The sequence below is a fragment of the Martes martes genome (genome assembly GCF_963455335.1).
Source record: "Martes martes genome assembly, chromosome: 10".
Taxonomy (NCBI): domain Eukaryota; kingdom Metazoa; phylum Chordata; class Mammalia; order Carnivora; family Mustelidae; genus Martes; species Martes martes.
The window spans coordinates 55,523,821-55,536,959 of NC_137898.1; the positions used below are offsets into that span (position 1 = coordinate 55,523,821).

The window sequence follows — 13,139 nt, forward strand, 5'->3', positions numbered from 1 at the left end:
GTTAAGTCTGATCTGTAGGTTGATGGAGGAATCATCCATAGTGATGATGGCATTGCCCAGGGGAATTGTAGGGGTTGGGCAGTGACAAATAGGAGGACTCATAAACTGTCTTTGGTGGATTTAAGAAGCTGGTTGGAATATCAGTAGATGAGGCTTGTAAACTATCTCATAGTGTGATGTTATTGTTGTCATATGGAAGTTAGTAATTTATCACACATTCTTTACTCTCTTCTCGGAAAGTAACTAAGGATAGGCATGAGTCAGACAAATTAATATACAAATGTAAGCATTATTTCCAGTAGTGCCAAATTCAAGAATGTGATATGAATGTGTATTCATGTTGCCCTCTTACTATTTCCAAGTGTAACCTGGGAGGCCACATCCAAGAGTGAGTCAAGATCCATCAAACCATCACTGTAATTTCTTCTGCTAAAAAAGACCACTGAATCACCAAGGTGGGTATACTTGTATAGGGACATATATAGAGAGAGGCCTCTAGAAAACTATCAATGGGCAAGGACAAGGTTTTTGGTGTTTTTTTTTTTCCCAAAAATTATATATTAAGGCTTTTGTAGAATAAAATGAATTCCTAAAAAAATAAAATTTTAAATAACCATGGAACTCACAATCTCATATCTATGATTGTATTCAAAGACATAAAATACATTATAATAAGTATTATGGGATTAAGCAGAGGAAGCAAATGAAAGCCTTGCAGAAATATACATACTGTTTCTTAAAAGTGTGCATATTGGCATTTACTATAAACAATTATATTACATAGAGAAATAAAAATACTTGCCAGCTTTAGTTGTTCTGGGAGTTGGCTTCTGTATCCCTAACTACTCCCTTGTACATGTGATGTGATGTGGTCATTGTAAAACGGGCAGCCTGTCTAGTCAAGAACTCCCACAAACAGCAGTGCAGGGTGGATTCCCCACTTAGAACTTGTAGGAGTAAACGGCCATGTTTGCAGAGTGGACTTGCTGTTTCTGTCTCTGGGCCGTATCTCAGCAACTGCTCTCACACCCTCCAGTTCCAGTGTATCCACGCACACACTCCACGAGGGAAAGGCCGGACATGAGAAGAGGTTATTGGACAGTTGTAGAATATTAAAACAAAGGATAACAATATTATAAAGATTTTGTTGTTTTTTGTAAAATGTAAGTTTGTTCTGTGACAGTGTAAACACAAAACAATTCTTTCAAACGAGGTAAAAAAACAAATACAAACTGTAGAGGACATATTTAAAATATCTGGTGTTACCACATCCTCTTATATCCCAATAAGTGGGATCCAGGGCATTTTCGAGAAAGGGGAGAGTTGTGAAACTAAATGTCCACTATGACAGTCCACCTGGTACTGCATGTGGGCCAGCAGGCATCTCAGAGAGCCAGAGTTAGTCCTCAAGCTGACTCTGCAAGCCACACAACCTTGAATAATGTTGTGTTGCTCTCCAAGCTCAGGCGCCATGCTGGTGCTCCATGTCTTCATGGGGATGCTGCTCTAGTCTTCACACCACCTCTCCGGGAATGTCCACAAATCGGCACTGTAGAAAGGGAAAAAAAAAAACCAAAACGAAACTGGGTCAGAAGAATAAGACACTTGCTCCAGTGTGTGTAGTAGTGGAACCTATTCAACCCCATGTCTGCCCAATTCAACAGCCCAGGCTCTTCCCACCATGCTGCTTTGCCTGAATATCAGCCTAAGGGGCAGAAACAATGCTTACAGTGAGACTGTCCATGTCTAGGGGGCAACTGGGTTTGTTATTTGTGGAGCATGAAGCAAGTCTCCATCTGCGTGTGCTGTGCTCCTCCCAGGGGGTCTGCCGAGACCTCCCTGCTCTGAGTCTTCCTTTCCCGGGATCTGAGTATCTGAGTGCATCAGGCATGGAAACCTGGGGGGACCAGGAGAGTCAGTGGAGATGACTACAGACCTCTGCTAACCCCTCATTAGCAGTGCACAGCTGTGACTCACAGGTTCTCGATCCAACCAGGGACACAGGGTCCATGCCCCTGATGGCCAGAGAAGAGACACATAAATCCTTCCCTCTCATACCTGCTCTGCTGTAGGCCTGCCCCGGGAGCACCTTTGGAGTCCCCAGGTCACCGGTGCACTGACTACTGAATGGACAAGCTGGAGCAGCAGGGACTGGAGCAGCCCTGGGTAGATGGAGGCTGAACGCCCCTTCCTCATCTTTCATCCCACCTCCGCAGCACAAGGTGAGAGCTCCTGGCCCACTGGCAGCAGGAATTCCTCAGCCAAGACCAGTCACACCCTAGACAGGGTCTGGGGGCTCCCGAAGAGCTCTCCCAGCTGTGCCTTACCTGGATTTATCTCATAGTGATCCCAGCATTGAAGGTCCTGCTAGTAGTGCCAATCCCCATGGGCATGCTTCAGAAAGCCTTTTTGTCATGCTAGAAAGAGGTAGCGTCACACTCTTTTATAGAGAACAATCTTGGGGTGCCAAGGAGAACCTGTGTTGGAAGGCCAGTACGATTGCTTGGTTTGAGGACTGGGTCTGATGGGTCCACTCCCTTATCACTGTTTCTGGGTCAGAAAAACATGGAAGGTACAGATTGAGGACTAGGAGCAGGGATTAATGGACACCACCACCATGTTCTCTGTTTTATTTGGAGCAGTCTTGTATTCAACCTGCTTTTCTTGGCTCCATTGGCAAAGAAAGTTCCTAGTTTGATCTAATCGGATCTAATTTAAATCTTTCAGCCTTACTTTTAGCCATTTGGTTTTCCCAAACTCAAGACCATTCTGCTTTCAAATATCATCAGTTTAAGTCTCTATCTCTTCTGTTTCTTTTTTTTTCTTTTAAGATATATTACAGGATGATTGATCACATTATGAAATGAGAACTAAGGATGAAATCAAAAAGGTCACAATAGGACTAGTTTCAGGAATAGTACGAACGTTAAAATTATAATAACAAGAACAATTCTATTTAATATGCTTTGGGTATTGACTGTGTTTTAGGTAGAATTGATTGATTCATTATTCATTTTTCAACGTGTTTTTTTGATGAAAATATCATTTCATATTTCAAGTCATTTACTTTAGTTCAAAAAAGGCCTTTGAAGTGGCCTCCTCTTAACAATTACTGTGGAGAGCCAGTTCCACATGACCTTGGGTCATTTTCTGGGTTGGTTAAACTGATATGGGTGTATCTGGGGCTCTGGCTGTACCAGGTGAACTCAGAATCTTCCTACTCTACCATCTTGTCCAGAAGTTCCAGAATTACTTTACATATGTTATTTTACTTATCCTTACAAGATTTTCTTCATTCATTTATCCTCACAATATTCCTTTTCCCCAATTTAGGTAAAGGAAATCAAGGTATAGAGAAGCTGAGACTCCTATGCAAAGTCCCACAGCTGGTATGTGGCAGAACGAGGGTCTGAACCTAGAAAATGTGGCCTTGGAGCCCGCTCTAGATCCGAATCACTGTGCAGAGGGGAGTACATGGGAACAAGGAAAACTAGAACATTGTTCCTGACTTCCCTCTCACTCCCGCCTCCTCTACAGGGAGCATGGGGATCATGAATTCTGATTAAACCAAGGGCCAAAGTGCTCATTCGATTCCCTCCAAATCCTATGACAGAGCTGGGACTGAACACTTGCTGCCGCAGTTCTGTTCTTGGCTCTCCCTCTCTGCCTTCTTTCTGGGTCACTGCTTCCAGTTGCATGCAATGTTCCTTGCTCTGCTCTTCCCTGGAGGAAATACTTGTCCCTCAAGCCCCTTAGGCAGGACACCGTCTGTGAGCCCTCTGAGGAGGACGAAGCACTGTGAGAAGGATCAAGAGGGCAGGGAGAGGGAGAAATGGGCTCTGGCTTGGAACCTGTGGAGGAGGCAGCAGATGGAGGAAGGCGAGTCTCAGTCTGTGGCTGGATCATGCAGGTCTGTGCACCCTCAGGGCCCCCTGTGACTCATGCCAGGAAAAAGGTGTGCATGTGTGAATGGAGTCAGAAGGAGGACCCCCTCACAGAGTGGGCGTGGAAACCCACGTCAGATGAGCTGTGTGAGTGGCAGAGGAGCTTTTCCTGCCCAGAAGAAAGTTGCCGTTGAGTGAGAAACAAGGCAGGACTTCCAGGAGAGGAAACAGTCCTGGACTGGGAAGATGAGAGGCTTTAGCTGTGTCCCTCTATTGAGTCCACGATGATTATATTCCCTGAATTATTGGATGCAGTATGGACCAAAAGTTTAGTGATGATATGTGAGGGAGTTTGATTTTATTGTTGAAAAATTACATTTGAGTGCCTATGAGATCCATAAGAGGATATCCAGAAAGGAGTTGAAAGTATGTGTCTTGTAAGTTGTAAGGGAGACGTAAAACACTGGGAGATGTCACATATAGCTATTAATTGGGACCTTAGGTGTTGATGATCTAAATCAAAAAAAGTGTGAAGAGAAGAATAGGGGGCTTCAAGCAGAGCCTTGAGGAACCCCAGGCCATAAGATACATAGAATAGGAAGAACAGGTGAAAGGTGATATGAGATGTTAGTGAGGTTGAAGAAAAACCCAAAGCGTTGTGATAAGACATTGACAGCATGTTTCAAGATGGGGGGTGGAGGGTAGTGAATAATGTCAGATACTGGTTAAAAGTTCAGCCAGGACTCAGATGGGACATGGACTTCATTAGTAATGTTAGCAAAAACTGCTTTGGTGGAAAGGTGAGGACAGAAATGAGATTAGCATGGGTTAAAGTGTAAGTAGCACATGAGAAGCATGTACGTGGTGTAGAGAACTATGTATCTAGCTCTGGTGAGAGAATATAATTGTTTCTGTGTAATTTAGACTAGAAAATACTCGAGCCATTCTAATTGTTTAAATGTTGAAAGAGTACAAAATTTAAAAGCATAGATTGAAGACCAAGACAAGAATGTGAATGAATGGTAATGAATATTGGGAAGATTTGAGAGAGAGAGAATGGGTTGGTTTTGGGGCCAGGATACAAAAGGGATATTTTCCCCAATTATAACAAGAAAAAAAAAAGCAGAGTACATATATATGTGTGTCTATGTGTATATATATATACATGCAGATGTGATGACTGTGTTACATGATTTCATATCCAATGTCTTCAAATTTCTGTGTTAAGTAAAATGAAGGATTATCTATTGAGAAAAAGGGAGTTGGGGTTGGTGGATATGCTTGGAGAAAAGCAAGAAAAAAGTTATCCAGGGACATTGAGCTGCAAAGATCATGTTGTTAAGTCATTGGGCAGTATTGTGGTTAAACTTAAGATTAATGATCATGAAATTATGGAAACACAAATTTACCTAGTTAAGTGCCTTCCATCTTGATCTGAAGGACTTATAGGTTGGTGAATCTAGGAGTTGAGTTTTGCAAACATACGTTATGGGAGGTCAGTGGAGCAAGGACAAGCAAAATATGCATAAGAGAGTGGTTGACATGATGAATCAGAATTGAACCTAGAAAAGAGGAATGCAATGACACCAGGGTAGTGAATGAAAAGTCGTGAAAAAGTGAATACCCTGGAGAACTCAAGGTTGCTGAAGAACAAATTAGTCATCACTGAACTCTGAGCAGATACACAGTTAGCATGTGTAAATGTGCGATTAATGAGGCCAGAGAATTCTAAGTTACAGTTCTTCAAGACAGTCCTAGAATTGGGTACCTGACCTTTGAGGAACAAAATGAAGCCATTCGAGATGATGTTATCAGGGGCATCTGGGTGGCTCAGTGGGTGAAGCCTCTGCCTTCGGCTCAGGTCATGATCTCAGGGTCCTGGGATTGAGCCCTGCATTGGGCTCTCTGCTCAGCAGGGAGCCTGCTTCCCCCTTTCTCTCTGTCTGCCTCTCTGCCTGCTTGTGATCTCTCTCTCTCTCTGTCAAATAAATAAATAAATAATCTTTTTAAAAAGATGATGTTATCATACTTCGAGGGAAAAGTTTGGGGTAGGTGTGTGACAAGGATGTTAAACCTGTTGTGAAATGATTAGCATAGTATGTCTAGTTATACATATCACTATGCAGAGTTCCAATTTTTTTGTTTGTTGAGAATTTTGAAGATCTAGTCTTTTAGCAAGTTTCAAAAACACAATATATTATTATTAACCTGAGTCACCATGCTGTAATTCCTTTCCCAGGACTCATTTATTTATTTTATAACTGGAATTTTGTACATTCGACCAACCTTACCCATTTCACTAAGCCCCTCCTCCACCTCTGTCGATCACCAACTTGTTCTCTGCATCAGCGTCTATGTGTTCATGTTGTCATTGCGTTTGTGGTTGTAGATTGCACACACAGCAAATTTCTGTAGTTTCATAAGGGATTTGTCTGTGTTTTCTTCATGTGACTTCATTTTATATCTTCTGCTCTACAGATATCATGTATCTGCCATTTGCCATACACTCTATAGAGAATTTCCTTTATCACATGAGAGTCTATGAACATACTCCCCAGGCTTTATTCCCAGCTCTCACATTTGCTTGTCATGTGGCCTTTGGCAGGTCACTTAACTTCTCTGGGCCTCCGTTTCAGTATCTTCGAAATGTAGACAACGTTATTACCTGTCTTGTAGGGTTTTTAAGAGGATTCTAGAAGTGATTTCATTTAAAGAGTTTTAGACTTGTATAGTGTCCTGAGGGTTTCCAAAAATATTAGTTTCGTTTTAGGAGTTGCTTGTTTCCTTTTAACTGGCCTGGGATTTGGAATGCATCAATTCCATATTTCTTCCACTAGAGGTCCTCCTGTAATAATCAAGGGCATACTTTAATATTCCCCATTCAGTGCTAAGAGGGGGCTGTAGGCTGAGTGTCATATCCATTTTCCATATTGTTCTCCAAGGTGAGGCACCGAACATCAATCTCAAAGAACATTCTGGTTTGCAAATCCCACATATGTTAGTGTGCTGGACGCACTGCTGTTTGAGGGTTAGGTTTTCCATACTGACTCCCCTATATCCCAGGCCTCTTCTCAGTGCTTGGCATCTAACAGTGTGTCGTCCCCCGAGAAATCCCCTGGCATGGCACGACAGCTTAAAGGAGGATTAGCTGTGGACTGGAATGATCTTGGCTGTGCCGTTATGCAAGATGAGATCTCGGGTAAGGTTATGTCACAGTGTTAGATTCTATAGCAAAACAATAAGAAATAAATGAGGAGGATGAAAATACTTACCTCAGAAAGTTATTCTAAGTGAGATGATACTGTGTAAAGCCTAGCCTCTAGTAGGAATCTGTCATTGTTAATTATCTCCTTATTTTCCCATCGTACCCCACTTTTCTTAGTTTCTTTCTCTGTACATGGTTAGATTGTGGTTTTCTCTACTCACATCAGTATAGCAAGGAATTACATTGGTCTAAGGGATAGTTATCTCTAAAGTGGAAATAACATTTTGAACAGTATGAAGAAAATTCCAGAAACACTGAGTGACTACTACCAGAATATTGTGTCTAGGGAATCTTTCTTGAAGAAATGAGCATAGCTTTTACTAACACTAGGAGGTTCACTCTTAGCAGACAGGAAGGAGGAGAGCTGGCCGAAAGGAGAGGGTGAAGGAAGATTTACCATACAATTTACTCAGGTTCATTATATACAATTTGTTTTTCAGATACAGAATCTATTACTCAGACCACACTGGCCATGTACAACCTGAGCAGCTACAACACAGAAGACTTCACCCTTTCGGGCATCCCTGGCCTTGAGCAGTACCACGCCTGGATCAGCATCCCCTTCTGTTTTATCTATCTCGTGGCCATTGTGGGCAACAGTATTCTTCTCTACCTCATTGCTGTGGAGCAGAGTCTTCATGCACCCATGTTCTTTTTCCTTTCCATGCTAGCCATGACAGACCTGATACTGTCTACCACATGTGTCCCCAAAACCCTTACCATCTTCTGGCTTGGTCCCCAGAAAATCAGTTTTCCTAGTTGTCTCACCCAGTTATTCTTTCTGCACTACAGCTTTGTCTTGGACTCAGCTATACTCCTGGCCATGGCATTTGATCGCTACGTGGCCATCTGCTTCCCCCTGAGATACACCACTATTCTGACGCCCAAGATGATTATCAAAATTGTTGTGGGAATTTCCTTCAGAAGTTTCTGTGTTTTTGTTCCATGTGTTTTCCTTGTAAATCGTTTACCGTTCTGCAGGACACGCATCATCCCACACACATACTGTGAGCATATAGGTGTTGCCCGGCTCGCCTGTGCTGACATCTCCATCAACATCTGGTATGGCTTTTGTGTTCCCATCATGACGGTCATCTCAGATGTGATTCTCATTGCTGTCTCCTACACCCTCATCCTCTGTGCGGTCTTCCGTCTCCCCTCCCGGGATGCCCGCCAGAAGGCCCTTGGCACCTGTGGGTCCCATGTCTGTGTCATCCTCATGTTCTATATACCAGCATTCTTCTCCATCCTTGCCCATCGTTTTGGGCATAATGTCCCTCGTACCTTTCACATCCTCTTTGCCAACCTCTATGTAGTCATCCCACCTGCACTCAATCCTATTGTCTATGGAGTAAAGACCAAGCAAATCCGGGACAAAGTCATTCTTTTGCTCTTTCCCCAGGGTTGCTAGTGATATAGGTCTAAAGTTTGAGTGGGTAGGGGCAAGTTCTTAGTGTATATTAGGTTAGAGAATGAATCTGTGGCCAAGGGTCCAGAAAAGGGACAGATGAAAAAGTTCCTTATTAATCAGAGCTATGCTTCTCCTTCTCTGTTATTTCAGGCAGAGAATCTAATCAGGTATTTCCATTGCAAAATAAATAAATAAATAAATGTGAGCATAGAAAATAGTATGTATGAGTATATTTGGTTACTCCAATCCATTTCTAGATAACATCGAACAAGGGTTGTGGCATGTCATAGGTGCATAAAGAATGTTTATCATATAAATGAATGGCAAATAATCATGACATGCAAGACAGCAGGCATTTACTTTGGACAAAGGATGAAGACAATCAGGAACCTAATGCTCATTTTTCACTCAATCTTGAGAAAGCCAAATGAGATGTGAGTGGCCAGAGTCCCCTAAGAATTAAACATAAAGATAATCCTAACTTCCTGTGGTCAATGAGAAGGAGAAATAGGTACAGACTAAGATGTGGGATTGAAACCTGGGCATTTGGAAGAACTGAGGGTGCAAGTCTCTTCTTCCTCTTCCTATCTTCAAAGAGATGTCAGCTACTGCTAACCGTGTATCTCTGTTTGTATGATTCATTCTCTCTTCAAACTTAGCATGGTTATAATTGGGTCAGAAGGAGTCACTCAGTCACTGAATTCGTCAAAGTTTAACTATTTTTGGTGTTTGTCAGATGTTGACAATAGTTGCTGTCTGGTTTTCTTGCAGCTCTAAGATGCCCTCAAAGCCTATCGCTTCTTTCTATACAACCTCTTGGAGTTCCCACTGAGTGTGAACATCTCCTCTCTCCCCACACTCGTCTCAACATTCCTCATTTTCCTCTGAACGTAAACACCAGAGTTCTACATGAGCTCTCTACTTCTACTGTTTTCCCACCCCATTCACACGAGATTAGATCCACCATACTACAGTAACTCTCAACATAGAATTATAATAAGAAAGATTGTTTTTGTGGACCCAGAGACTACGGCTTGACTGTATGCTCTTTTCCTGTGTGACAACAATCATATATATATATATATTTTCTCCAAAATTATTTAATGTATTTTAAACACCATAAAAATGCCATGAAGTATAAATAGAATACACAGTGGAGGCAGGAAAAATACAGTGATAAAGATTTTTTTAAATAAGAAAAGGATTAACGTACTTTCCCCTCTATCATGAATTCTGTATTTTTATTGCACAAAGGTGAAGACTTAAGCTGTGGTCTTTGTGAGAGATGAGAATGATCCAGTTTCATAATTCATAGTGTATATAAATTAGATGACAATGAGATGTTCAGAGAAGTACAACCACTCCTGCCATGAAGAACAGAAGGGGCTATCATCAGATAACTCATAGAGAGAAGGTACCAGTAGTTAATCACATTCTTACAGGATGTAGTGTTATGGGATTCTTATGTCCCTCTTCCCAGTATAGAGCAGTAAAACATCCTAAATTTCCTTTCAATAATGGCCACAAATGATATTTGCTCCAACAATTGGGAATCATGAGAAGAAGCCACTCAAGTGGAAGTGGGAAGGAAGGTGAATTAAAGCAAGAAACAAAGGTAGAAGGAAATGTGGATTAAAGTATAACCTGCCTGCATCCCTTTGACAAATACTTGAGGCAGGCAGAGTGTCCTGATCCCCCAGGAGGATCCCAACTGTCTTGATGTTAATGCCTTGCTAGAGGGAAAAACAACCTCAGTTTGGCAATAGCAAGGCATCTGGTATCCTGTAGGTCTTTTTCAAAATATGAAAATCCTTTTGGAACTTCCCTTATCCTTACATCCCCCTACTCCAAGGTATATAATCAGCTGCTCCTCACCATCCTGGGCCATCAGAAGCTTTTTCTGCCCACAAGACCGTTCCCTATGCTTTAATAAAACCAACTTTTTGCATAGAAAACATCTCAAGAATTCTTTCTTGACCGTCAGCTCCGGAACCCAACACCACTCCAAACCACATCAGTCTGGGAGCTGACTTGGGGGGATAAGAGCCTCTCAGGTACACACTGAGACCTGGGCCTCCAAGCTCCTAACAGTGTCAGCAGCACATCTAAGGGACTTCCCACAGGAAGGTACTTTATTATTCATGTTGGTTTTGTCAATAAAAGTGGTATTAGTTTCCATTTGGGCTGTGTCCATTAAGGAAAACATGACAAAGATGGGGATGAAGATAAAAAAACTAAAGAAAGAAGCAGGTGTCTGGACTCAGAGTGAGGACAAAATGGGATTTAAGAAAGGGCAGACATGATCAGACTCACAGGGTAAGAGGAGCAATGTGCAGGCAGGAAATTGCAGGAGGGAGACACAGGGAAATAAACTGATCCTTTAGAAAGACATAGAGTGATGTAGGTAAGAAGTGAAGGTAGCTAGACAATGAGACACAGAAGGATCTCACTTGAGGAGATGTTAAGAGGGAACACAAAGACCCTGTAATCCTCCTGAGTAGTGAGGTGACACTTGCTGAGCCTAGGAGCACCGAGTGCAGGTCCAGGGGTGGGTGGTCGATGCAGTTTGGGACCTGATGGATTTCAAGAAAAAAAGGATGTTTAGCCCAGATTGCAAAGCAGCAGCCACTGGATCGCCAAGAGGAACGTACTGACTTAGGCCATCAAAGGAAAGAGCCTCCAAGATCTCTTCCACTCCTGTCCCAGTAGAGACACCAACAACCAACTTTCCTATTTTCTAGTTTTCATGCTCATGGCTATATATATATACCAGTCCCCCAGGGTAAGGAAAGATCCACTGTAGAGTCCATGAAGGCCGATGCCAGGGCCCCACTTTAAAAAGCAGTAGAACACCTGGCATGGCCCACGTGATCATCCTAAGAAATGTGTGGTGAGTCTCCACCGTGTTGGACATTTTCACAAGTGCTGGTCTACCTAGTTTGTTAACCCTTCTCTAATCTCAAGAGGTTGGTACTATATTATCACCTCCTAACAGATAGTAGGTGCTTTGTCCAAGCCTTTTGTCAGAGGAGTGAGGGCATGAGCTGGAACCGTAGGTGGGACAGGTGGGCAAGTGCACAGCCCTATTCCCACAGGCATACCAGCTCATGAGCAATGCAAAATAAAAATAAACCCCAGAGGCAGTATCAACTCCCAGGCTTGGGCACACTTAGCATAACGTCTTGATGCTCTCCCCTTGGGAGTGAGAGGATGCCAGGGTCCCTCAGGTCCTCTCTATTTACCTTTTCCCCACACTGAACATTGTCCAGAAATAATAAATGAGCAGGGAATTGATCTGTCCACATCTCTTGCTTTCCCCTCTACTTATTTCTTTGTTTGGTGTGTCTGCCCTTTCTGCAGACTTTCTGGCTGTCTGTCAACACTACTTTTCTTCTTTCTGTGGCCCGATCCCATGATTAGGTGAGTGCTGGCTGTTTGAGGGGTGTGGCCTGAACCAGAATTTGGACGGAAGGTGGGGGTATGTGAACACTCAGGGCTCAGTCTCCAGGAGCCATGCACTGTGACTGTTACTACTTTTCTGGAACGATTCTCATGTAGAAGCCCAGGTCATGGTCACCAGACTTGCACAGATGCTCCATCAAATGAATGGCAAAAGATTTGAAGAGATACACAATTATACACCTGGGTTAAGCATGGTCAAAGTAACTGTTGTCTGCAAAGGTCTGGGTCACACATGTGAGAAGGACCCACTGCCCTGAACTGAAGAATGGGACTAAGTGTGCTGGTGTGTGGGTGTGTGTCCAAGCTACTCCTGTTGGCTTGGATGCATCTTTCTGTTCTCTTCTTCACTGTGTGGTCTGATTGCCAAGGCTGATATAGATTATATCAAATGTGATCTCTAGAGAGAAGTATGACAGCCCATGCTCACTTTGGGCCAGACACTGCTGCTTTGCAATCTAGGCTAAACATCCCATTTTTTTTTTTTTTTATTGAAAAAGGTGGCCACCTTCTGAACTCTGGATGTGTTCCTTGGGCCCAGGATTTAAATAACGGAGACACTGTACAGGAGGCTTTCTGTGGCTTCAAGAAGTGTTTTTACATATAGATAAGGGAAGGTCAGAGAGAAAAGAAGAGAACATTAGGCTTCTGTTTTTCCAAAAGCAGAAGAGTGGAGAGTGTTAAGTGTCAGTCTGGCAGATGCGGGTCTGGTGAACTGATATAAGAATGAGTAAAAATGTGGGGGTCTGCAGGAGGCTGAGCGTGAGCTTTGTCTGGACTTAGAGGTGCAGGAACATGAGCATCACAAGCTTCCTGTCAGTGCTGCTCCAAGGAGAGCTGAGCCTTGTTGTATGGTTGGTGAAGTGTAGCTTATGAATAACTTTCCGTGCAAACACATTGCTGGAGAAGGACGAAGGCAAGGGAACTTGGTCTTTAAAAGAGCAACACTCCAAGTAAAAATTCTGGGAATTTACACAAGAAATGACAGTACCAAAATCCAACCATGAAATATGTTGTTTCTATTTTTCTCGGCATGCGTGCTTGTGTTTGTATGATGTGTATAATGTGTGTATGTGCATGTGTGGTGTGTGCATGTGTGTGGTGTGTGTGTGTGTGTGTT

The 13,139-nt window shown here is 42.8% G+C and overlaps 1 protein-coding gene across 1 annotated transcript; it reads left to right on the forward strand.

Annotated features, from left to right (window-relative positions):
* Positions 1-7,621: 7,621 nt before the first annotated feature.
* Positions 7,622-8,560, forward strand: LOC308350852 (olfactory receptor 52H1-like; the record flags this gene model as incomplete). Its single annotated transcript, XM_080816319.1, has 1 exon — positions 7,622-8,560. One exon carries the CDS (start codon positions 7,622-7,624, stop codon positions 8,558-8,560), a length of 939 nt encoding a protein of 312 aa, XP_080672445.1.
* Between the last annotated feature and the right edge of the window lie 4,579 nt (positions 8,561-13,139).